General features: G+C 38.0%; 1 protein-coding gene and 1 long non-coding RNA gene across 2 annotated transcripts; one reads left to right on the top strand and one right to left on the bottom strand.

Moving 5' to 3' along the window:
* Positions 1 to 767: 767 nt before the first annotated feature.
* On the top strand, positions 768 to 4,445 carry Pdc (phosducin). The gene is made up of 3 exons (XM_021229105.2): positions 768 to 846; positions 1,216 to 1,367; positions 3,554 to 4,445. Exons 1-3 carry the CDS (start codon positions 786 to 788, stop codon positions 4,079 to 4,081), a joined length of 741 nt encoding a protein of 246 aa, XP_021084764.1. The 5' UTR covers positions 768 to 785; the 3' UTR covers positions 4,082 to 4,445.
* Positions 4,446 to 12,530: 8,085 nt separating this feature from the next.
* Positions 12,531 to 15,058, bottom strand: LOC121137061. Its single transcript, XR_005874273.1, has 2 exons — positions 13,665 to 15,058; positions 12,531 to 12,641 (listed from the first exon to the last, which is right to left on the bottom strand). It is a non-coding gene; the product is annotated as an uncharacterized LOC121137061 (long non-coding RNA).
* Positions 15,059 to 25,061: the final 10,003 nt, after the last annotated feature.

Here is a 25,061-nt window from a genome sequence, read left to right as displayed (position 1 = left end):
GTGTGGTGGGTTAAATAAGAATACCCCCCACACCACATGCTCATATATTTGAATGTTTAGTCATCAGGGAAAGAATGGCACTATTTGAGAAAGATTAGAACAATTAGGAGGTGTGGCCTTGTTGGGGTAGGTGTGGCTTTGTTGGCAGAATTGTGTCACTAGGAGTGGGCTTTGAGGTTTCAAAAGCCCATGCTAGGCCCAGATTTTTTTATTTTTCAGAACAAGATGTAGCTCTCAACTACTGTTCCAACACCTGCCTGTGTGCCTTCATGCTGCCAGTCATGATAGTAATAGACTAGACATCTGAAACTGTAAGCCAGCCCCAATTAAATGCTTTCTATTATAAGAGGTGCCTTAGTCATGATGTCTCTTCACAGCAATAGAATACTAAGACAGTAAGCATGTAATTAATTAGAATTTTTATTTAGATGAAATATTGGTATATAGCTTTGTGAAATCCTTTTAAAAGGAATTCATTAATTAATAGTGTTCATCAAGTACTTGTACTCAAAATGAAAATATAAACCTTTAAAAGACAAACTGCAAATTATACAAATGTCTTCAGTAGCACTTGCTAAATTAATGTCCTCTTACAATGCAGACAGAAACATTCAAAACATTCTTTCCCACAGTGATAACTCCTAATCCACCTGGCTGACATCAGATGATTATAATTCATATATGTGTGTTTAAGGATACATATACACTTGCATTTGTCTTCTAGAACTTACCTGTCTCATTGTTCTTTGTTTATCATACAGATTACACCGAACCCAGCCCCTAACATGGAAGAAGCCAGAAGCCAAAGCATAGAGGAAGACTTTGAAGGACAGGCCACACACACAGGTAACCAAAGTGCAGAGAAAGCATAATTATTAAAGTACGATTCATTGCCGGGCAGTGGTGGAACACGCCTTTAACCCCAGCATTCGGGAGCCAGAGGCAGGCAGATTGCTGTGAGTTCGAGGCCGGGCTGGACCGACAGCCTCCAAAACAATACAGAGGAACCCTGTCTTGTAAAACCAAAACAAAATAAAAAGTAAGATTAATTATAGAAATATCTGTTGTTATTGTGGAGAATATGATTGAATAGAAGTACTATCTTCAACTAGTCAGGAAGAATAATCCAAAACGTTTGACTAAATAAATTAGTTTAAAATGAAATGACAGTATTTTAGATAATAAAGAGGAAAATGTTTAAAACCTTTATTTCAGGACCCAAAGGAGTAATAAATGATTGGAGAAAGTTTAAATTAGAAAGTGAAGATGGTGACTCAATTCCACCCAGTAAGAAGGAGATCCTCAGACAAATGTCTTCCCCTCAGAGCAGAGACGACAAAGACTCAAAAGACAGAGTCAGCAGAAAGGTAAGGGGACAGAAGGCCTGTGATAAGTTATTAATGGTGTGTATTTCCTAGTCCAAGTCACTCAAGATAACCACTTCAGAATATTGTGAAATGTTTTCATTGTGGTACAGAGTGAACACTGTCATGAGGTAGTCTATACTAAGAAATATGTGGGAATCAGAGAACGAGTTTAAAAATATATGAGCTATCATAGATGAAGGTTTGCAATATGAGAAAACAAAACATAGAATTTTAAACTATGTGAACAATTCCATTTCTAGGGCAAGAAAGACACCACTGTGTGCTTTCACTCTTGCATGATTGTAAGCACGTGAATTTGTGTGCAGAGAAGTAGAGAGACTCTCTCGGTAGAGGATGGTCATAGGTTAAAAGAATGAGATTGCCTTGGAGAAGAAGGAAGGAGATAAACAGAAGTTTAACCATTTTAAGACAGCAATGCAAGAGTCTAGTTCTGCATGTGTATGTCTGTGTCATACAGAGTTAAAAATGACCTCTAAAATGTCAATGGAGATTATCTGAATATTAAATGGGTAGAATATCAGTATTTTTACTTCTTTTTAAGAAAACTTTAGGCCACTTCAAAATCTTTATAAATAGCATGTATTACTTATATAACAAGTTTAATGGTAATAATAAGGAAGTCATAAAGAGATTTTCATTTGTGGTGAAATCACTCTAGTAGGATATTTATCTCCGAATAGGTTTATATTGACAGTATGCTGAGCTAAGAGACTGAACAGAATATGCCTTGGCCCATGGCTTCAGACCATGACAATGATCTTTAGTCTAACACTGTGAGGGGAAAAAGATAGAAGTTGGTTTTCTCTCAAGATCATTATGCGATGTGGATGAGACAATCACATTTTCAAAACTGAGGAAGGAAGTTTAAGAATGTACTCATTTGTTTTAAGCAGATTGTGAAAACAAAAAATGTTTTAAAACAAATGACTATCAAATATGAGATGTTATTATTAAAGATTTTGTTCTGTTTAAACTTCAGAAATGTGCTTGTATGCCTAAATATCTGTCTCGATGTATGAACAGAACAACTTCATGTATATGAATGCTCAAATATATCAGTATCCCTGAGACTTGGTTGCTTGAACTAGCAGAACTATGACGGCAACTTAAGGATTATACAAAACATTTAATAATTTTAGGACTAAAATAAATTAAATCAAGACAATAATACTGACACAGAAAAACAATTATAATAGGAGATTTGGCTGTGGTGGCATATGTCTATAATACCAGCCCCTGGAGGTTGAGGTAGGAGGACCTTGAGTTCCAGGCTAGCCTGGGCTACAGAACAAGACCATATCAAAAGAAAGAGAGGAGAGAGGGTAAGGAAGGGGGGTTTCAATTGTGAGGGAGAAAGAATTAGGGATATTAGCAAAACAAACACAAAATGCAGAAACAAGTAATAAAAAATGGACGGCAGCTGCAGTTCAAGGGTTACACGGTGAAGATGATGCTGCAGATGACAATCCCTCTGAGACTCCCCAGCTTGCAGCTTCCAAGTTTCTAGGCTGCTCCATGCCTTTCAGGAGCTGTATGACAATAGGCTGCATCACTTCTTTGTGTCTATTTTTTTCTTGGTTGAGGGGAAGTGGTGATTAATTGTATATCAAATATATTAATAATGGAGTCTCCACTATGAACGGGTATTAAGACAATTTGATGTTCTAATCACAAGAAAATGTAGCTGTTTTGGATGATATATGGTTCTCTTACTTTTGACTAAGCCAGTGGTTAAGAATAACCTAGAGGGCTTGTTAAAACACAGACAACTCAGCCTCACCCTTACAGGTTCTGATTCAGCAGATCTGAGCAGTGCCCATAATCGGAAAAAATAATTGCCGACATTGAACCCATTAATTAGAAGCCTGATATTAGTTAATCAAAATGTAGTACAACCCCCAACAGTACTTGTTGGTACAAAATTAAAAGCAGGATAGAGAAAGAGGAGAGGAGAGCAAGGGTCCTTTTTAAATTGATCAACCAAGTAACAAATCAAAGTGCCCTTTTAGCCTATGCTTAAATGAGAAGGCTATAAGCAGGGAAGAAGTGGCCTAGTAGAGAGGATATCAAGTCAAAACTCCTGGGCTTGAGAATATGTTTGGTGCATCCAAGGATGAAGCATTTCTGATTGAATCATCTCTATTTTTTCTTTCATGCCTTCTCAGATGAGCATTCAAGAATATGAACTAATTCATCAAGACAAAGAAGATGAAAATTGCCTTCGTAAATACCGTAGACAGTGCATGCAGGATATGCATCAGAAGTTGAGTTTTGGGCCTAGATACGGGTTTGTGTATGAGCTGGAAACAGGGGAGCAATTCCTGGAGACCATTGAAAAGGAGCAGAAGGTCACCACAATCGTGGTGAACATTTATGAAGATGGTGTCAAGGGCTGTGACGCGCTCAACAGCAGTTTAGCATGCCTTGCAGTGGAGTACCCAATGGTCAAGTTCTGTAAGATAAAAGCTTCTAATACTGGTGCTGGGGACCGCTTTTCCTCAGATGTACTCCCTACCCTGCTTGTATACAAAGGTGGGGAACTCATAAGCAATTTTATTAGTGTTGCTGAGCAGTTTGCTGAAGAATTTTTTGCTGGAGATGTGGAGTCTTTCCTAAATGAATATGGATTACTACCAGAAAGAGAGATCCATGACCTAGAGCAGACCAACATGGAGGATGAAGATGTTGAATAAATATTCATTATCTCAGTATCTCATATATGTCCTTTACACAGTGAACATGGATTTTTGGTAGTATCTCTATTCCTTTAGCAAACTCTAAATATAGCTATGGTTATTCAAATGGGTGGGGGTAGGGGGAGACACTAAAATTATGTTAGTAGCATGTTTTAGTATTAGTTACTCAAGTTGACATAATACTTTGCTGTAGAAATGTTGTAGACAGCGGAGGTGGATAATGTCAATGTTATGTCCCTTTCAAGTTACGTGGTAGCTTTTTTTACTCCTTACCCTTGGCATTTTTATTTGGGCTTTTGAAACTGAATAGTACTTATGAACTGTCTTGTATTGTAAGAATAAAATCCTATGATGAAACAAATATTCTAATATAAAGTCTACTTTGAGTCCAGTATTATATTCTCATGTACCTAGAAACTTCATAAAGCTCAAAATACAAATACTGTTTCATTTATTTGTCTCTAATAACCACAAATCTACATGTGAAAAGTATTGCTTCCATTTTTAAAACAATGCAACATGGTGCAAAGAAGTAGAATTTTAACTTTCACTTCTCTTGAAGACATCTTGACAAAAAAAAAAGCCAGACAGTGGTGAGGGCATTTGATCCCAGCAGAGGAGGCAGAGGCAGGTGAATCTCCATGAGTTCAAGGACACCCTGTTCTACAGAGTGAGTTCCAGGACAGCCAGGGTTAAACAGAGAAACCTTGTCTCAAACCCTCTCCTAAGAACAAAGACAGAAAAGAAAGAAGACTTTTGGAAGTTTGTCCTCCCACACACAGACATGGAAGTACACAATAAAATCCAACATTAAAAGTATAAATCCATAAGTCAACTGAAGCGGAAGGTGAACAGTATCTAAACCAGAGGGTAAGTGAGGGTTGAAGCAACATGACAAACGATGGAGGAAATGGTACTTGGTACCTGTCCAGAAACGAGTTCTTTGTGAGATGTGTGTTCAGAGCAGGCTGACACAGTTCTCCCTGGAAGCCCATGAGTGAAGCACACAGGTGTTTGAAGCTCTGGTCTCTAGTCTTTTAAGTAACTAGCTTATAGCTTTTCTTTTTCCCGTGACCTTTTTCCACACACCCTCAACTGTAAAAACTTCATCTTGTTCATTCCTCACTGAGAAAACAGATGTTATCTGACGAGAACTTCCACATCTCTCTACCTCCAGAACTGAAAACTACACCTAAACTGCGTCTACTGACATAACAGAAGAGCTCACACAGGTGTCTCCAGTCAACGGATGTAGCAGTGCAGAACCTCCACACATTCCCAAAGGCATGGAAGTTCCTTCTGGGCTTACTTCCCTCTCCTCTGCATTATTTGCCCCCTTTCTCTAATTTTGGCTTTGAAGTGTTTTTAAATCACCCACTATTCAAAGTATGTCCACCTACAATTTAAGGTTTTAACCTGCCACTCAAATCTCTGATTTTCCTTAAAATCACGACTCTCAAAGAAGGTATCTAAAAACTACCTACAATCTGTTTCCCACTTCATTTTTATACCATTCTGGTGGCAGTTGGCACCAGCAATTTCAGTAAAGTTGAAACATCTTATCAAACTTACTGGCTAATTTTTTTTAAATTTTAAATAGCTTGTTTTACATGTCAATCCCAGTTCCCTCTCCCTCCCCTCCTCCCGCACTCCCCTTCCCCCCCACCCTCCCACCCTATTGCCAAATCCTTCCACATAGGGGATATCAGAGTCTGTCATTTTACTCTGGGTAGGGTCCAGGCACTCCCCTAAGAGTCCAGGCTGAGAGAGCATCCCTCTTTGTGCTATAGGCACACGAAGACTGTTTGTATACCAGGGATAGACACTGATCCACTGCTCAGGGCCCCATAGGTTGCCCAGGCCTTCTCGCTGACACTCACATTCGGGGGGTCCAGATCAGTCCCATGCTGGCCTCCCCACTGTCAGTCTGGGGTCCAAGAGCTCTCCCCTGTTCAGATCAGCTGTCTCTGCTGGTTTTGCCAGCCCATTCTTTGCCAATTTGCTCATCACTCCTCTCTCTCTGTCACTGGGTTCCTTGGGTTCAGTTCAGTGATTGTGTGTTTGCCTCTGCTTCCATCAGTCACAGGATGAAGGCTCCTGGATGGTTATAGACATCAAGTTCATTATCAGGAATGGGCATTCGAGGTGGTCTCTCCACTATTGCTTAGCTTGCCAATTGGTGTTATCCCTTTAGATCACTCGAGGTCGCTCTGGTGCCTGATCTGTATTCGATCCTATGATTCCCTCTTCCCCCTATTCTACCCCCACCCCCTCAACTTCCTGTTCCCCCATGACCAACTCTCTTCCTCTTCACCCCTCTCTTCTTCCCAGGTCCCACTCCCCCCACCCCTCGCCGTGTTCCCCATCCATTCAGGGGATCTTGTCTCCATCCTCTTCTCTTGGGTACTATGCATATATGCATATCTTTTAGGTTCTTTCCTGTTTCCCAGACTCTCTATCAGTGGTAGTGCAAACTGGCACTATCCTGATCCATGTCTAAAATCCATATATGAGTGAGTACATACCATGTTTGTCTTTTTGCGACTGGGTTACCTCACTCAGGATGGTTTCTTCCAGTGCTATCCATTTCTCTGCGAATTTCAAGATTCCATTGTTTTTTTCTGCTGAGTAATACTCCATTGTGTAAATGTACCACATTTTCTCTATCCACTCTTCAGTTGAGGGGCATCTAGGTTGCTTCCAGGTTCTGGCTATTACAAATAATGCTGCTATGAACATAGTGGAGCAGATGCCCTTGTTGTATGAACTTGCCTCATTTGGATATATGCCTAAGAGTGGAATTGCTGGGTCTAGTGGTAGATTAATTCCCATTTTCCTGAGGAATCTCCATACTGATTTCCAAAGAGGCTGTATGAGTCAGCACTCCCACCAGCAGTGGAGGAGTGTTCCTCTCTCTCCACGTCCTCTCCAGCATAAATTGTCTTCGGTGTTTTTGATTTTAGCCATTCTGACAGGAGTAAGATGGTATCTCAGAGTTGTTTTGATTTGCATTTCCCTGATGGCTAAGGATGTTGAGCACTTTCTTAAGTGTCTCTTGGCCATTTTAGCCTCCTCTACTGAGAATTCTCTATTTAGCTCTGTACCCCACCTTTTAATTGGATCCTTTGGTGTTTTGGAGACTTGTTTCTTGAGTTCTTTGTAAATTTTGGAGATTAGCCCTCTGTCAGATGTAGGGTTAGTGAATATCTTTTCCCATTCTGTGGCCTGCCTTTTTGTCTTTTTGACTGTGTCCTTTGCCTTACAGAAGCTTTTTAGTTTCAGAAGGTCCCATTTGTTAATTGTCGATCTCAGTGCCTGTGCCACTGGTGTTATGTTTAGGAAGTGGTCTCCTGTACCAACTCGTTGAAGAGTATCTCCCACTTTCTCTTCTAAAAGTTTCAGTGTGGCTGGATTTATGTTGAGATCTTTGATCCATTTGGACTTAAGTTTTGTACAAGGCGATAAACATGGATCTATCTGCAGTCTTCTGCATACCAGTACCCAGTTATGCCAGCACCATTTGTTGAAGATGCTTTCTTTTTTCCATTGTACAGTTTTAGCTTCTTTGTCAAAAATCAAGTGTTCATAGGTGTGTGGGTTAAAATTAGAGCTTTTGATTCGGTTCCATTGGTCTACCTGCCTATGTTTGTGCCAATACCAAGCTGTTTTCAGGACTATAGCTCTATAATAGAGCTTGAAGTCATGTATGGTGATGCCTCCTGAAGTTCCTTTATTGTATAGGGATGTTTTAGCTATCCTGGGCCTTTTGTTTTTCCATATAAAGTTGATTAATGTTCTTTCCAGGTCCTTGAAGAATTGTGATGGAATTTTGATAGGGATTGCATTGAATCTGTAGACTGTTTTTGGCACGATTGCCATTTTTATTATGTTGATCCTACTAATCCAAGAGCATGGGAGATCTTTCCATTTTCTGGTATCTTCTTTGATTTCTTTCTTTAAAGACACAAAGTTCTTGATATACAGGTCTTTAATTTCCTTGGTTAACATTATCCCCAGATATTTGATGCTGTTTTTGGCTATTGTAAAGGGTGATGTTTCTCTGATTTCTTTCTCAGTCACTTGATCATCTGTATATAATAGGGCCACTGATTTTTTTTGAGTTTACCTTGTATCCTGCCACATTGCTGAAGGTGTTTATCAGCTCTAGGAGTAACCTTGTGGAGTTTTTTGGGTCACTTATGTAAACTATCATATCATCTTCAAATAGTGAAAGTTTTACTTCTTCTTTTCCTATTTGTATCCCCTTTATCTCCTTTTTTGTCTTATTGCTGTAGCTAGAACTTCAAGTACAATATTGAAGAGATATGGAGAGAGTGGACAGCCTTGTCTTGTTCCTGATTTTAGAGGAATTGCTTTGAGTTTCTCTCCATTTAGTTTGATGTTAGCTGTTGGTTTACTGTATATTGCTTTTATTATATTCAGGTACATTCCTGTTATCCCTGATCTCTCTAGGACCTTTATCATGAAGGGGTGCTGGATTTTGTCAAAAGCTTTTTCAGCATCTAGTGAGATGATCATGTGGTTTTTCTTTCGCAGATTGTTAATATGGTGGATTACATTGATAGATTTTCTAATGTTGAACCATCCCTGCATTCCTGGGATGAAGCCTACTTGATCATGGTGGATGATTTTTCTGATGTGTTCTTGAATCTGGTTTGCGAGTATTTTATTGAGTATTTTTGCATCAATGTTCATGAGGGAAATTGGTCTATAGTTCTCTTTCTTAGTTGTGTCTTTGTGTGGCTTGGGTATCAAGGTAATTGTAGCCTCGTAGAAAGAGTTTGGCAGTGAGCCTCCTGCTTCTATTGTGTGGAATACTTTGAGGAGTATTGGAATTAGCTCTTCTTTGAATTTCTGGTAGAATTCTGCACTGAAGCCATCTGGGCCTGGGCTTTTTTTATTTGGGAGACTTTTGATGACTGCTTCTATTTCATTAGGGGTTATAGGTCTGTTTAGATTGTTTATCTGTTCTTGATTTAGTTTTGGCAAGTGATATCTATCCAGGAAATTGTCCATTTCCTTTAAATTTTCAAATTTTGTGGAGTACAGATTTTCAACGTATGCCCTGATGATTCTCTGGATTTCTTCAGAGTCTATTGTTATGTCCTCTTTTTCATCCCTGATTTTGTTAATTAGCATGCTCTCCCTCTGTCTTTTGGTTAGTCAGATGGCTCAAAAGACAATAGTTTAAGAACAAGATGCAAACCCTGTTCAGTTAGTGGCCATTCTTAGCAGCAGGAGAAGCAGCTTTGCAGGCCAGAGGCATGAAAGAAAGGCTAGCAGCAAAAAGAAAGACCCATTTATGGAAAAACAATAAAAATGTCTGCTTTGAAACATCCCTATCCAAAGTAAGCTCTACTCCTAATAGAAACAAACTACCATGTTTTAATTTAAAATAAACAGCTAGCAAGCTTAAGCATGACCAAGCCCTGGAATGTATTTAACCCATCACTGTCAAAACAAAAGTAACTAGGTGGTACCAACTCAGAGACAATGAGTGATGATAGCAACCATTCTCAAAATAAGACTAGGTGACTAATGGGTGCCAGGGAGAAGCTTTGATCATATAATACTCATCAGGAGAGTCACACAAAAGACAGGATTCAACTAGAATACTTGAAGTCTGCTGTTGCAGAAATGCTGCATTACCAGTGCCCTCACGTGAACACTCCATCTGCTGTTCAATTCCATAGAATTGTTTCTTTTTTCTTTGAGAATTTCAACTCTGTATTTTGAACATATTCCCCCCTACCTTTCCACCTTAACTCCTCCCAGATCCATCCCAGACATCTTTTTGGCTCAGCAAAGAAAGAGTTTTAAATTAAATGGTTTAAAATGTTATCAAGTGTCACATAACTACTCAAATAATAACTGTAATAGACTTGAAAGATAACTTACTTGTCATCTAAGGACAGAAAAATTTGTAAGGAATAGCAAATTTGAATTGTAAGTTGAAAAGCTAATTTATTCATTTGTTCATAAAACATTACTGATACTTTGTAATGCCATGCTGGGTCCTTGACAGCAAGAAATATAGGTAAAGGAAACAAGAAACAGAAGATAACTGTTTATAGTGTTGTATCTCCATGTCTCTATTTTGATGGCGGTGACTCTATGGCACCCTACAAACTTCTTGGTCTGAATCCAGTCACTCATTTTGTGAATTTGAGCACACTAATTCATCTCTCTGCATCTTTTTAACATGTGTCAAACACAGATGGTGACAGCATTTCTTCACAGAGTTATTATGAGATAAAAATGAGTAAATCATATAAATTAGAGTACCTAATATACAAATATTACTCAAATATTACTTGTCATTATCAATAAATAATCAGCAAGTAAAATGATTCATATACTACACAGATTTAAAAGCATAGGATCATGCATATATATATACATATATATATGAGCTACTTCATGAATATGTCAGATGCAATGCATCTATATCAAACACACCATTCACATCCTTCTAGAAATGAACTTACTAAACAACTTATATACAACATTTAAGTCAAAAGCAAAAAGTCCTTTAAAAATTGCAGGGTAGTGAAAGGTAGGTAAGTGATTCCAACCGAATGGCCCAACCACTGTACACATTAGATTCTACAGCTCATCTTCCATGCATTGTAGCACACTGGACGCTGATGACCACTCTCAAACTGAAATTCTTGCTCTACCTGGTGTTCATGAACTATATATACTCTTTCAGTCTTATTGTGTGGCCTTTCTTCCTTGATAGTTCCTCCATTGTCTCTTTGAATTCTATTATTCATCCTAATGGCTGCTCCTATGTCACAGTTTCTGAAACTCACTACTATTGGTATTTTTATGGAGATTCACTGTATACACTAAAAGATGGTTAGTAGCACCCTTGACCTTTCCCAATTAGATGCTCGTAGCCTTCCTCTTCTAATTGCAACAACGACAACAGCAACAACAACAAACTCTTTAGACTTGTCAAGTGTTCTCAAGACGGAGACAAAACTCATCCCCAGCTAACATAGAAAACATATCTTCTGCCTCCTGCTTTCTTATATTGGGACATCTGTGAGACAAAGGAAAATAATTGTATTTGTGAGTTATTTTGAATTATATTCTGAAACATGTTGTAATATAAACATTTTCTATAACTTCTGGAAGTGAAGTATCTATGTATAATGTACCTTCCATTAGTGAAACAAGTAGTTCTTTTTTAAAAATGTAAACTCAACAGCAGCATTCTCTAGGTAATTTTTAAGAGCGTGATCTCTAACTAAGTTTCAAACCTGGAAAGAATATTAAAGACACATTTAGGGCTAGAGGAAGCAGAAAAATAACTTAGTGGGTTTTTACTCTCTTGCCAAGGAAGCCTTGTGAACCCAAGAGTCCACATGAACACTGTAGTATGCATACATAACTCCAGAACTCCTGTAGTGAGAAGACAGGTAGGGGAGAGAATTATTGGAGAGGTAGAGGTGGTCTCTTGTGGTCCAGCTAGTTTGAAATATACAACACAACTTCAGGATTAGCAGGGGAGAGCCTACCTCAACAAGATGAAGGAGAGCCAACTACCAAAAGTGGGTCTCTGACTTTCACATACATTCACGTGCTAAGGCATGCATACAAGCGCGTGCACACATACACATACACACACACACACACACACACACACACACATGAACTTACATGACTGCTAAATAAATAAATAATAAATACAAAAATTTAAATACAACAGTATTGCAGAGAGACACACAGGTTTTATGACAAGAGGGTATGGCGGCTTGTGCCTATAAGCCCAGAACTTGAGTAGCTAAGGTAGGAGGTACTTAAACAATAACTGAAATAGTGTTGGGTAGGAAGATCATGACTAGCCTGAGCTACATAGTGATACTGTGTTTTTATACAACAAAACAAACCCAAATTTTTTATTTTTATTATTTTCCGTTTAAATTTTGTTATTTTTATAGCACTGAACTTGAAAAAATGGCATAATCAAATTTTAAACATATATTAAAAATTTCTCTAGACATACAAATGCAAATAATCATTGTAGTTTTTAAGTTCTCTGCTATTTCAATAGCTCTTGTGTCTTTAAAGAAGAAAAACTTGAATTTAAGAATAGACACATTTGTCACAAGCAATTGTTTGCCCTGTTATGAAAATAAAACATTTTGTGAAAAGTAAAAATATTAAACTCCTGAAACATGACAGTTAACTACTATATAAATTCATGATTCCTACGAAAGTCATATGAAGGCAGTACCATCTGTACTGTGAAACAGTGGTTTCTTTGGAAGCCCCAGATAGCATAGTCAACTTTGCAGTATGTTACCATAGAAAGATGTTCCTGAATATACTATGGGATAATTCACCATAAACATACAAAAACTCATATCCTGCATTAGTTACTTTTTTACTGTCCTGAGAAAAACAGAAACTAAGACAGTTTATAGAAGAGTTTATTGGAGCTTACAGTTCCAAAGGGTTAAGAGTCCACGATGACAGAGCATAGGAATGATGGCTGGGGCTAGAAACTGAGTGTTGACATCTTGGTCTGAAAGCATGAAGTGGAGAAATTAAACTGGGTACAGAGGAGGCTTTGAAACCCAAGACCTGTTCCCAATGACATTCTTCAAAGTTCCATCAAGGCCACACCTCCTAAACCTACCTAAATAGCACCACCAGTTGGAGAGTACCTGTTCCAATATCCATATCTACAGAGGACATCCTCATACAAATCACTACGTATCCTAAGTTGAAAATGCACTGATTAGATCTAATGTAATAAGGCCCAAAGCTTAGAAACACAATATAGTGTAGAATGTTTTTGTTTAGCCCTGAGATTAAGTGGGTGAATGAAAGTACATCTGGCATTTCAAGAGAGTATGATTCTGCACAGTGCTAGCCAAGGCTGAAAAAAATTCAAAACTAAACTTTCAAAGCATGGTTTCTAGTGAATTTATGTCACTTCTGCACCATTGTAAGCCAAAATGTAAAACAAATGTCAATTTATTAGTAAGCAGGAAGACTACATAACTTCACATGTATCAATGGTATTTAAATACCAGCAAGAACATATGGGGTAGAATGTTGTTTATAATATATCCTGTTCAGGAATGAGGACATGGAAGAGTTAGATGTTAGTTTTCTTTCTCACAGCTGTATATCTAACAAGATACAAAGCTTAGTCTTAGTCTTGGGTCTATCAACCTTAGCTCCCCCGGTTTTTCCCCCATTAGGCAATGCTATTTACCTGAAAGTTACCAACACATAACGAACCAAACCCAGGTTTCTTTTTTTTTTTTTTTTTTTTTTTTTGGTTTTTCGAGACAGGGTTTCTTTGTATTGTTTTGGGGGCTGTCCTGGAACTCGCTCTGTAGACCAGGCTGGCCTCGAACTCACAGAGATCCGCCTGCCTCTGCCTCCCGAGTGCTGGGATTAAAGGCGTGCACCACCAACGCCCAGCAAACCCAGGTTTCTATAAGTTCTGTCTTAATATAGTTCAGGTCAATGAGTCAATTCTGTAGAAAAATAGAAGGAAGAGGAGTAGTAGGTGAATAAGAGAAAACAAAGTTACCTGGGATCAGGGAAAACTTCGGTCCAGAACTCTAATAACTAATGCAGTGGGTACAGTTCTGAAAGAGAAAACAGTGAAGAAAATGGTAACCTAACTTTTCAATTGTGTATTTTCATGATTCTAGCAACAGTATTAAGGAAACATCATTTTATGGATACTTGAGATTTGTAACTGTACAAACTGTTAAAATCGTATTTTCCTTTCAGGCTTTGTTTGGGTGTTTGTTCTGCCACAGTATGTTGGAAAATGCTCCAAAGTGAGTTTTTCATAAGATCAGGCATGTTTACTCAGGCTATGTTATTTCTCACAGAACCTATTCTTCAGCCTCAATTCTTGAACACATAGATGCTTAATTTCAAGCAAGTTACTTCAAAAATAATAACTGAATGGTTATTTATTCACCACTGACAACACATAGTTAGCTTTCCTACAAGGTTCCTGCTGTAACAAACTAGATTCACTTTTAGTAGCTAATGATAATCACAAGTGAAATTAAATATGTTACATGAATTATAGAGACTTACATAAACTGTGTGAATCCCCATAGAAGTTACAAAGAACAAGCTATGACTCTACAATGTGTTTCACTTTTATTAAATAACAATTACAGGTTTGGGAGAGATGGCTCACCAATTAAGTGCACTTGCTGCTACTACAAAGGCCTTGAGTTTGGTTTCCAGCACCCCTTGGTGACTCCCAATCATCCTTCATTCCATTTCCACTAATGGTACCCTTTTCTGGTCTCTGAAGGCACACACAGAGTGCACACACATGCATGTTTTCAAACAAACACATAAAAAATTTAAATCTTTTGTTAAATTATAATTGTGGATGTTGGGCTGCAGAGATAATTCAGCCATTAAATGCTCAACTTTTTTACAGGCTTTTAATTTAGTTCTTTGAATACACATAAAAAGACACACTCTCTCTAGCTTCCCTTAAAAGGGGCTGAAGAGTCACTGCTCAGTATTTAATTGAGTAATCTGTTCTTGCGTGGGATTTGAGTTCAGTTCCATATCACGTGTTCATACCTATAACTTCAGCTTCAAGGGATCCACATCCACTGGTACCTGGTCTCCTTGGGCACTCGCACTCACATACAGACATACACATTGCAGGTACCAATTTTATCAGTAAATTTTTCTTCAGTTTCTTTTTTTCCTCAAGTATTTCAAGAGGAAGGAGCTTTGTAAAGTTTTAATTTGTAATTGTGGGTGGTGGTGCTGATACAAAATCAGGGGAACTTTTAAACTCTATCTGGCCCTTCCAGAAGGAAGAACAATCCATTGTCATCTTTTGAAACCAGAGTTATTTTACTATTATGATCACTTGTAAAGTGAAGGCTTTAAGTAGAAATAATTCTAAACATAGTAACAGTGACAAAACATTAATATTTAAATTTACTACTTAAAAGACCCAAAATGTCTAATTAGACTTTATAAAAATTCCAGGTGCTTTAATTAAAAAGAAATTAACTTAATGCTTAATGACACAAAAAAGTAGAACATAAAATAAAGCAAAGTGTATATGAAGCAAATAATTTCCAAAAGTAATTATCACTACACTAACAACCTTAAAGAGGAAAAGTATTATTAAATATGGAAAAGATTATTGATAATGATTGTTATTAGAAATAATAATAAAATGGTGCATGAGACCTAGGAATACAACAATTTCATACGTGCATGTACTTAATGAGATGTCATAGAAATTACACAGTAAAATTAACTGAACTTTAACTCTTGACTCTTATACACTGTGTCTAGCTGGCTCTCCATTCTGCCACCATGCCTTCCCTCAAACTACATGCCATAACAGGTTCTTCCCTCCTTCAACTGCTTGTTGCTAGGTATTTTATCATAGTGATAGGAAAAGTAACAACTTCAGTGCTGCTAAGTGGAGCTGCTGCTGCAATAAGCACAACTACATGGCACTTGGGCTTTTGCAACTGGTTAGAAAGAGCAACGTGAAAGAGTTTGGAACTCTGGGTTAGAAAAGTCCTTGAATGCTGTAAGCAGGCATTCATTTTTGCTTGCTGTGATAAATACCACGATGAAAAGCAATTGGAAGAAAGGGGTTTACTTGGCTTACACTTCCAGATCACAATCCATTACTGAGGGATGTCATGGCAGGAGCTAGGCAGGAACTGACGCAGAAACCAAAGAGATAGTTTCCTGACCTGCTCCCTCTGGCTCTCACTCATCCAGCTTTCTTATGCAACTCTTACCCACTCGCTTGGACATGGTGCCACAATGGGCTGGGCCCTCCCACATCAGCCAACAATCAAGACATTTCAGGCCAATCTGATGGAGGCAATTTTTCATTTAATGGTTTATTTTTTCACGTGACTCTAGCTGTATCAACTAGACATTAGAAACAATCTAGTGCACAAAGCTTAATGAGCCATTCTGGGAGAAGTTTTGGAATACAGGAGACTAAAATAAATGTATTCTGTGGATACCTGGCTCTTGAGATTTCAGAGAGGAACAGAATTCTCCCAGGAACCCCGTAAGAGATCATCTAGGTTACATTGTAGCAAACAATCTAGCTGTATTCTTCCTGTGTGCTGGGAACTGGAGGGAGGCTGAATTTAATGAAGTTGTGTATTTAGTGAATGAAATTTTAAGGAAGGAGATCATCCAGGATATGGCATGGTTATTGATCACTATTCTTATCCAGGTGAAAAAGACCAGCAAGCATTGCAGAATGGGGTGGGTAGTTTTCTAAGAAAAGGACAGAAGCAAATTTCAAGTTACAGCTGAAAAGAAGCTGCAAGTTTTGAAGAGAACCTTCCCCCTCTACTGAGACATAGAAAAGGTGCTAGAGAACAGGAACCCATCCATCAAAGGCTCCAACTTGTAAAAATGCAAACACACTTGAATGAAGAGCGTTTAGCCTCAGAACACCAAAGGGGTTCCTTACTCTTAGAAAAAGACTGCCTAGGGAAGTGTTTCCCCAGGGTCAGCACACAAGAATGGCTGCAGTTGTGGTCCAAGTGGGAATGGTCTATTTTGAGTTGGCAACAGAACTTTAAAGTAGTGTTATCTGCGTGGTACTGGTTTTGTAAGCATGAAAAATGCTGTATGTACTCTACTTCTATGGTTCCAGAAAGCCTTATGAGGTCAAGCAACATGTGACAGGGTTAGAGAGTGAAGAGACCCCGAGAGTGAAGGTAAAGTGTAAGTTGGAAAGAAGGGCCCAGGATGTTTGACAGGTCAGACCAAAGAAAGCTGCACTTCTGGATGGAATAGAGAGCCAGGTCAAGAAAGAGTCATGCTGGAGGTAGGGAAGCAGGGGCTACCCAAGCCCTTTGGAGCCAAGAAGATTTTGTCAGTAGTGTGAAATGACAGACATGGAGCTAGATGATTTGCTATTTCCTCTGGATTTCTGTCTTGCTTTAGTTCAATCTTTTTCTCTGATCCCATTCTCATGTTTGGAACAGGAATACGTACATAGTTTTTCCTTCAATTTTATAAGGGTTCACAGTTAAGAGATTGATTTGGTCCTCAGAAGAGACATTAGGCATTTAAATAGTGTCGGGAATCTTACTCATTAAAGATTTGGAAAGTTGGGATGAATGCATTTCATATCATGAAATGGCCATGAACTAATGGGAGCTATGGGTTATGGTTTGAACGTGAAATGTGTCCCACATGCTCACATTTGAACACTTGGTCTCAGGCTGATGGTACTACTGGGGAAAGTTGTAGAACCCTTAGGAGGTAGACCATGTTGGAGGTATTTGTAGCTGGACTTTGTGACTTTATACTTGACCCATGTCCTGTTCATTCTGCTTTGTGAATGAAGATAAATGAGCCAGAAGACCTCCTCAAACTGTAAGCCAGAATAAATTCTTCCTCCCTTAAATTGCTTTTTGTAAGTTAATTTGTCACAGCAATGAAGAAAGTAGGATAGTTTATAAGACACAAATATAATAAACATGTAAAATACTCCTTGTTTCCTATAAAAATAATTAAATATAACAGAAATGGTAATTCATCAAATATTTTAGTACATTTTCTCAATATTTACTAGATAAAACAGCAAAAATTAGGCCCAGAATGCAGCCTACTCATGCATGCCATGTGTTCCATGCAAATGATAACTACATAATTAACAAGCTATCTATATATAACCTGCAACAAACAGTTCATGAAGTAAGCAATTCCCCCCACAACATGCAAGGAAAATTCTCAAAGGTATTAATATCAAATCCACAAACTCCCTTAAATAATTACTTTTATATAGAAATACAAAACTCTTAAAAAGATGCTTAGTAACAAAACAACAGAGATTTTAAAAAACTGTACTATTAGAAACATACGTTTCAAGGCATAGAGGAACAGATTAGTGGCAGAGCCCATCATCACAACAAACAAACAAATTACAAAATGAAAGGATAATATATTATCTGGATATCTAACCCAGAAGTTAAGAAATATGGTAAACTACAAGGTAGAATAATGAGAAAGTAAATAAGACTGGAAATCAATGGAATATAAATTCTGTTTATAAAGCTTCTATTTGTAAAGGTGGTTGTCAACACAGATACCCTCACTTAGCCAAGATGAAGAGAGTAAGATACTGCAAAATGCTCAGCCTTAAATATACTGCATCACCTCCACCAAAGACTCATGGATGCTTACAGACAAGGGAACAGAAAGAGTGTAAGATAAAACAATGTCTTAAGGACATAGCAGGGTCACTGCATATATGAATTTGTGGTTGCAACAGGATCCACAAAATCTGTGTAAACCCAAGACAGAGGAAATCCCAGCATGAAGATGGGGATTGGAGCAACTGGTAATTGTTACCTGCTAGAGACAGTTTTCTTTGGGAGCATAACTTCTGGTAAGTTATCATGTACGAGCGAGTAAAAGACCCTGTATCCAAGAATACTGGGGCAGCTCAAATTGGCCTTGATGTTTTTTTACAAAAAAGAATACAAAGTTTGGTGAGTACAGAAAGGATATAGATCTGTTAGGAGTTGGGGCAGTGTGGAGTGAGTATGAAACACATTGTACAAACTCTCAAAGAACTAATAAATTATTTTAAAGAAGAATCCCAAATATGAAAGGCTGTTTATTTAAAAAAAAAAAAGGATAGAGTATTAGAGTCACATGTTGAAGAAGCATAAGCAGACAAAAGGAATCTTTAAAAATAATATGTACAGAGCTAAGAAAAAAAGCACATGGATGGGTTGGAGAAATGGCTCAGCAGTCAAGAGCACTGGCTGTTCTTCCAGAAGACCTGGGTATGATTCACAGCTGTGGTCAGCATCTCACAAATGTCTGTAACTCCAGTTCCAGGCCCTCTTCTGGCCTCCACAGGCACTGCACACATGTGATGCACAAACATACATACGAGCAAAGCACCCACACATGAAGAAAAAATAACCTTAAAAACAAATATGAAAAACAAATTCCTGACAACATAACTAATAAGAATTTATTAAATTAAGAAAATTGAAAGTCTGATGGTCCTGTAAGTAGCAAAGAAATAAGAACAATTGTTACAAAAGCTTGGCAAATATCCATAGTGTCTAATTATATTTACAAGTTGATTCTATCAAGTTGATAAGACACAGATTATTTTATAGAGCTCCTCCTCGTCCTCCTCCTCCTCTTCTTCTCTTCCTCCTCTTCTTTCTTCTTGGCATTTTTGAGAATGGGTCTAACTGTGGCCCTGTATAGCCTAAGGCTTAAGCAGTTCAGACTGACCAGGAATTCACTATGTAGTTCAAGATGTTCTTCCTGCCTCCTCCTAAATGCTGAGATTACAAGCATTTGTCATTAACTGTGAAAATTAATAAAATGTTAATACCAAAACCAGATAGACAATGAGAGAACAGAAAATTAAAGAGCAATAATACTCAGTAGTGTAGATATAAACTAATTAAAATATCATAAAATCTAACAGTGTATGTAAAAGATAAAATATGAACAAGTTGGGTTTATCCCTGGAATGTGTTTAACTATCTGATATAACAGCTATAGGTTATGTTCCTAGTGTAGTCTTGGTGACACCTTTAGCTTAATATCATTATCTAGACCCTTTCCTACCTCTGAACTGTACCAACGCTTGCAGCATTGCAATGGCTGCTCACTTCAGCCAAGTGAGTCAGATCTTTTTACCATTAAGCCCAGAAGGCAACGTACTCAAAAACCAGAACAAAAACCCTGAAGCTAAATCTACCATGACTCTGAGCATTCACTCATTAATCGATATCTAAAATTAGCATGCACTAACTTCTGCTTACTTCCCATGCCTTCTTCATCATAATCCTCTCCTGTATCCCCATCCTTGCAGTCTATGCTTTCTCGATCTTTAAAATCAACACATTTCCCTTTATTCCTAACTACTTTCCCCCAAAACCTTTCTTTCCCTATTTGGTAAATTGGAAACCTCACTCTTCAGGGTATACTTTCCCTTTATCATCTTTGAGGTGTTGTCTATTATTTAAGAATCATTATTTAGTACTTCCTCTTACCTCAGACTAGTAATCACTGATTTCTATAAATATCTTTATCTTTTAGGCATATGTTACTAGAGTGTGGCACTTTTGTCCTGTCTTTTTAACTCAATATTGGCTCACTAATCATTTGCTTCACTTATCAAAAACTAGACACTTGTTTTAAAGTCTTCCTTTATACTTCAAGTCCTATCACTATGTTGGGTGTTATCATTCCAACAGATAACCCATCACCTGCAAACACCATGCTGTTCCTTGACCTCTTCATCACATGCAAAGGACCTATTTCGCCTCAGCCATTGACTTCCTTTGCTATCACATGCATGCTGTTTCTTCCTCAAAACATTATTGTAATGTTATTTACATGTGAGGTACCAAAATTGCAGTTCTTGAGTTTCTACTAGACCTTCACATTATATACTAGACCTTCATAGTACATTTATAATTTATTAGTGTATTGTGATGGGAAAAATTAGTAACTAAAAGACACAAACGTGTAGGCTGTGACAAAGAGAGAGCCCTCTGACCACAGAGTATGTGACCAGAAGCTTGAACCCAGGAGCAGCTGGGCCAACATCTGACTCTACCCCCTTGCCTTGAGCAGACTGGGAACCAGATAGCCTCTTGCCCTACTGGTAGTAAAACTTTTGGATCACAGTATGTACTCCAGTCGTAAGCCCCTAGCCCACAGATGTGCCAATTAATTTCACCTAACCAGGTGACAGTAACAGCCTTCTTCAAGGTCCTTCGTTTCATGATAACCTTGTATGGAAACTTTGTGTGCTAAGTAACTTCTGTAATCATGGGAACCTTGCTAATTGAGACTTGTGATCTCAGAACTCACCCTTCCCTTTTTCCCTTTAAAAGCTTCTCTTTTTGGCTGGTTGGCATCTCACTTCCTCCGCCATGGAAAGGGATCCAAGCTGGCCAGATTGAACAATAAAAGAAACGTTTTGCTTTTGCATCAGAAGTATCGACTCCTTGGGTTAGTCTCTGGGATTCTGCAAACCCAGCACAACATGTATGAGCACTCTTTCTGCTATCTTTCTCCTCTTCACTTCTTTGCTTATTCATTTCACTTGAATTAGGACCATTGTCCTAAATTTCCAAGTACTTCTTTGTTTTCAACTTATTTATTAAACAAGGCTTCCAAATACTGCTATGTGTATTATCATTGTTTTAGCTACAATGGATTTACAGTGTCAATAACCAACATTTTAGACAGCACTATTCCCAATTTCTACATCTGAATCTGAGAAGACAGACTCATGGTAGAAAGCACACAATTTCATTTATTTATAGTTGTAGTGACCAGTCCCCCATTTTAGCAGCCATTACAGGCTAACATGTGCTTTGCATGACCTTGCCACTCCTGTCCTGGTCACTAAGGTCAAATGCCCTCCTCATGGCAAGGAACCAATCAGAAGTTAGCTGGCAGGGCTGTGCTTTACGGCTCTGGGTGTGCTTTACGGACATGCAGAACATAGCAACCGCCCTGGGAGGGCCTATGGGCCATAACAACCAGTTGACCAGTCAACACAGGGCGGGTCACCCAAACCTAGAAGCACACCAATCCTGAGACTGTTTCATGTCCCCTAGACCCTCCCCTCCCGCTGCCCTTTAAGATCCCTGCCTCAAGGTTGCTTGGGGTCTTTCTCCAGCTATTCGCCATGGTGGTGGGATGAAGGGCCTGAGCTAATGGGGTTAGCTCGTTAAACATCTACAATAAAAGACTCTTTGCTTTTGCATCGAAATGGGCCTCTTGGTGATTTTGGAGTTCAGAATTTGGGCACAACATAGTCAGTAACCTCAAAGGTAAATTGCCATCAGCTTGATGACCCATTCTTTGCAACAGGTTTTGCAAATGTCCCTTTCTCACTTTTTTTTTTCTCATTCTCATGTGATTTAGAAAACTTAGAAATCTGAAGGTACCAACTGAGTATCACTTACCATCTCCAAGCCTGACGGCCTATAAACATGAGCATCAACTCTCTTCTTCCTCTGAGTAAACTACTGTGTTAGCAGCAACATCCCTTCTCTGACAGCCAGTACTTACTCCATAGTTGACCTCCTCAATTTCTGGGGAGGCTTAGATCCACGTTTTCTCAGTTTTATAGAGTTGTCCTTCCTAGATTCTATATTCTCAATCATTCCCTTCCATCAGTGTCTTTCTCCTTAATACACAACATATACAATTACTCACCACTAGGTTTAGGAAGTCACTTTCTTGAGCCTCAGTTTCTAAACTGAGAAAAAAAGAAAGAAAAATGTATGATTGAAAACACTTTGTAAATTGAAAAGCACTATTTAATGAGTGTTGATGCTGTCAAGTTCACCCCAATTAACTGACTTACCAAAATGCTATTTTTGTCAGATCTGGCAGTACAACTCAGTTTTCTAGTTATTAGCTATTTTTACTAATTTTTATTAGCTATTTAACAGTAGCATATATTTTCAATTGTACTAACTTGAAAGTACAGAAATTATTTAAAAGTCTATGTCATTTCTACTTAGACAAAAGATACAGTAGCCTAACATCTCGGCTAATTGATATTCTACATTCTAATCATAGAATTAGGCATTTGATATACCTACAGCCAGATTGGATTTGACTAAAATAGAATCTGAGACCTGACTGAACTACTTTCATCTTGATCATTAAGTTCCTTTCCCAACTCCATAAACAAAATATCTTAACAAACTGAACAAGTTAAATGAGGAATCTTTTCTAAAATGTCATGTCTTAATTAGAAATTTTTTAACAAAACTCTTTGGAGATCGCCATTTCAGAAGTTCCATAGCACAATATAAAAATCTAGCTTCACCTGCTGATGCTAATTATGTAAATTATTTAAAAACTATTTTATAAAGACGAAAACCAGGAATAACATATTTCTGATCATTGAGACAAACAGCTACCTGTCTTAGAGATTCTATTGCTGTGAAAGAAACACCATTACCAAAAGTAACTTGGGGGAAAAAAGGGTTTACTTCATCTTACAGCTTGAAGTCCATAATCAAGAAAAGTTGGGGCAGAAACTTGAGGCAGGCACCTGAAGACAGGAACTGATGCTGAGGCATGGAGGAGTGCTACTTACTGGCTTACTCAGTATGCTTTCTTACACACCCCACGACCAGCTGCCCAGGGGCGGCACCACACACAGCTGTCAAGAAAACGACCCATAGGCTTGCCTACAGGTCAATCATATGGAAGCACTGTTTTCAACTAAGGTTGATGGTCAACTTCTCAGACGACCCTAGCATGTGACAAGTTGACACAAACTATCCAGCACATTACTCAGATGTTTCATAAACTCATACTCTTCCTAAATATGAACAATTCTTCAATTACAGTCATTTAAGTTAGGGTCCTATCAATAAGCCTTTGTCCCACTTAACAAAACAAATATTTTGTAAAAGTCAATGAGACAATGGAATGTAAAAGTACATTCAAAATGGAGAAAGCAGACACAAACCAGTCACTTCTATTTTATTTAAATTCTTTTATTTAAATAAAAACCTATTAACATTAATATACCTTTAATAGGTTATGAATCTTCCCCAATACAGTTACTCATTGGGCAATTAAGAACAATTTCCTGGGCATTTGTTGTGTAGTAGCTAACCTACATTTAGACAAATCCCTACAGTAAGAACCAACCAAGCTTATGAGCTTGTCATAGAGCTTGAGTTAATCCCCACTGTGCTGGTAAGAATGTGATGAACCACTGATAGCTAGAACACCTTAGGGCTTATGTAAAAGGAAGAGACTCTACTGGTTACAGAAGTAGCACAGTAGAGGAAAGCAAGGAATAGATTAAAAGGTAAACTGTGATAACTGTATATATCATATTTCCCTTCTGAATAAAGATTTTCTTTCCCTTGTCTTTTGATTTAGGCTTATCCGGAATGTTAGGTTGGCTAACATATGTAGTAGAAATCATATTCTGGAATTTCTGAGCCAGGGTTTGAAGATTTAGCCTCAACTTTTTTCTTGTTGTAATGTTTGCACTTGTGTTACTTCTTTGACTCTAAGCATCATTAAATATAAAAAAACTCAGCCAGTATGATGGAAGAACTCAAAGCCAGATGTGAAACCAACACAGAACTGAGACGTGATCGCTGGATTCCCAATTGAGAGCTATCATCAATTGTCAACCATGTAAAAGAACTATCCTATATGCTTCTACCCCAGCCTAGCCCATAGGTAACAAGTTCTAGAAAACACCAGGTAAAGAACTAAAGTGACTTCTGTCCATTCAGAGAACAGTGAGAGAAACAACTATGATGTAAGTGGGGATGGTTTGTTAGCAACAGAAAATAAAAGTAATGTATTGCTGTCATAAAGTAAATAAAATGAGCATCTGGACACCTGTTACTTATGAAGGAAAGCGTGGCAATACTGTTTCCAATGAAGTTGTTACATCCTGCTTCCCTGTTTTGCCATCATCCTCAACTTTTGTACCTTAAAAAAGAATTTCATCAGAAATGCATGTAATATAGTTTAAATTTGCTTAACTTTACAAACAGTATTATACTATAGGTAGACTTGGTATTTGCCTAATCATTTCTAAGTAAAATTAATTTTATTTAGTGTCACTATGCAGCCCAGACTGTCATTGAACTTGAAATCTTCCTTCAACCTCCAGGGCTGAAATTACAGGCATAGCCATGAAGCCAGGCTTTTAAATTCTACCTTCGTGTTTGCATGTAGGTCATTCTCCCTGCTAAATACAATTACATCCCCTACAATTTACTTATTTTTAATTAATAAATATTTGGATAACAGTCATAAACATTGTTACATACTTGTACAGTTCTATCTATGCAAGAATTTACCTAAGGTATGTATGTGGAAATTACAATTAATTAGCTCTACAAGGCCAAATCGCTTTCTGATCATCTCAATGTGAAGTAACTTTTAT

This window comes from Mesocricetus auratus, unplaced genomic scaffold (assembly GCF_017639785.1).
Source record: "Mesocricetus auratus isolate SY011 unplaced genomic scaffold, BCM_Maur_2.0 Super-Scaffold_100676, whole genome shotgun sequence".
Classification (NCBI taxonomy): Eukaryota; Metazoa; Chordata; class Mammalia; order Rodentia; family Cricetidae; genus Mesocricetus; species Mesocricetus auratus.
The sequence above is the reverse complement of the archived record's forward strand: the minus strand, read 5'-3'. Positions and strand labels throughout refer to the sequence as shown.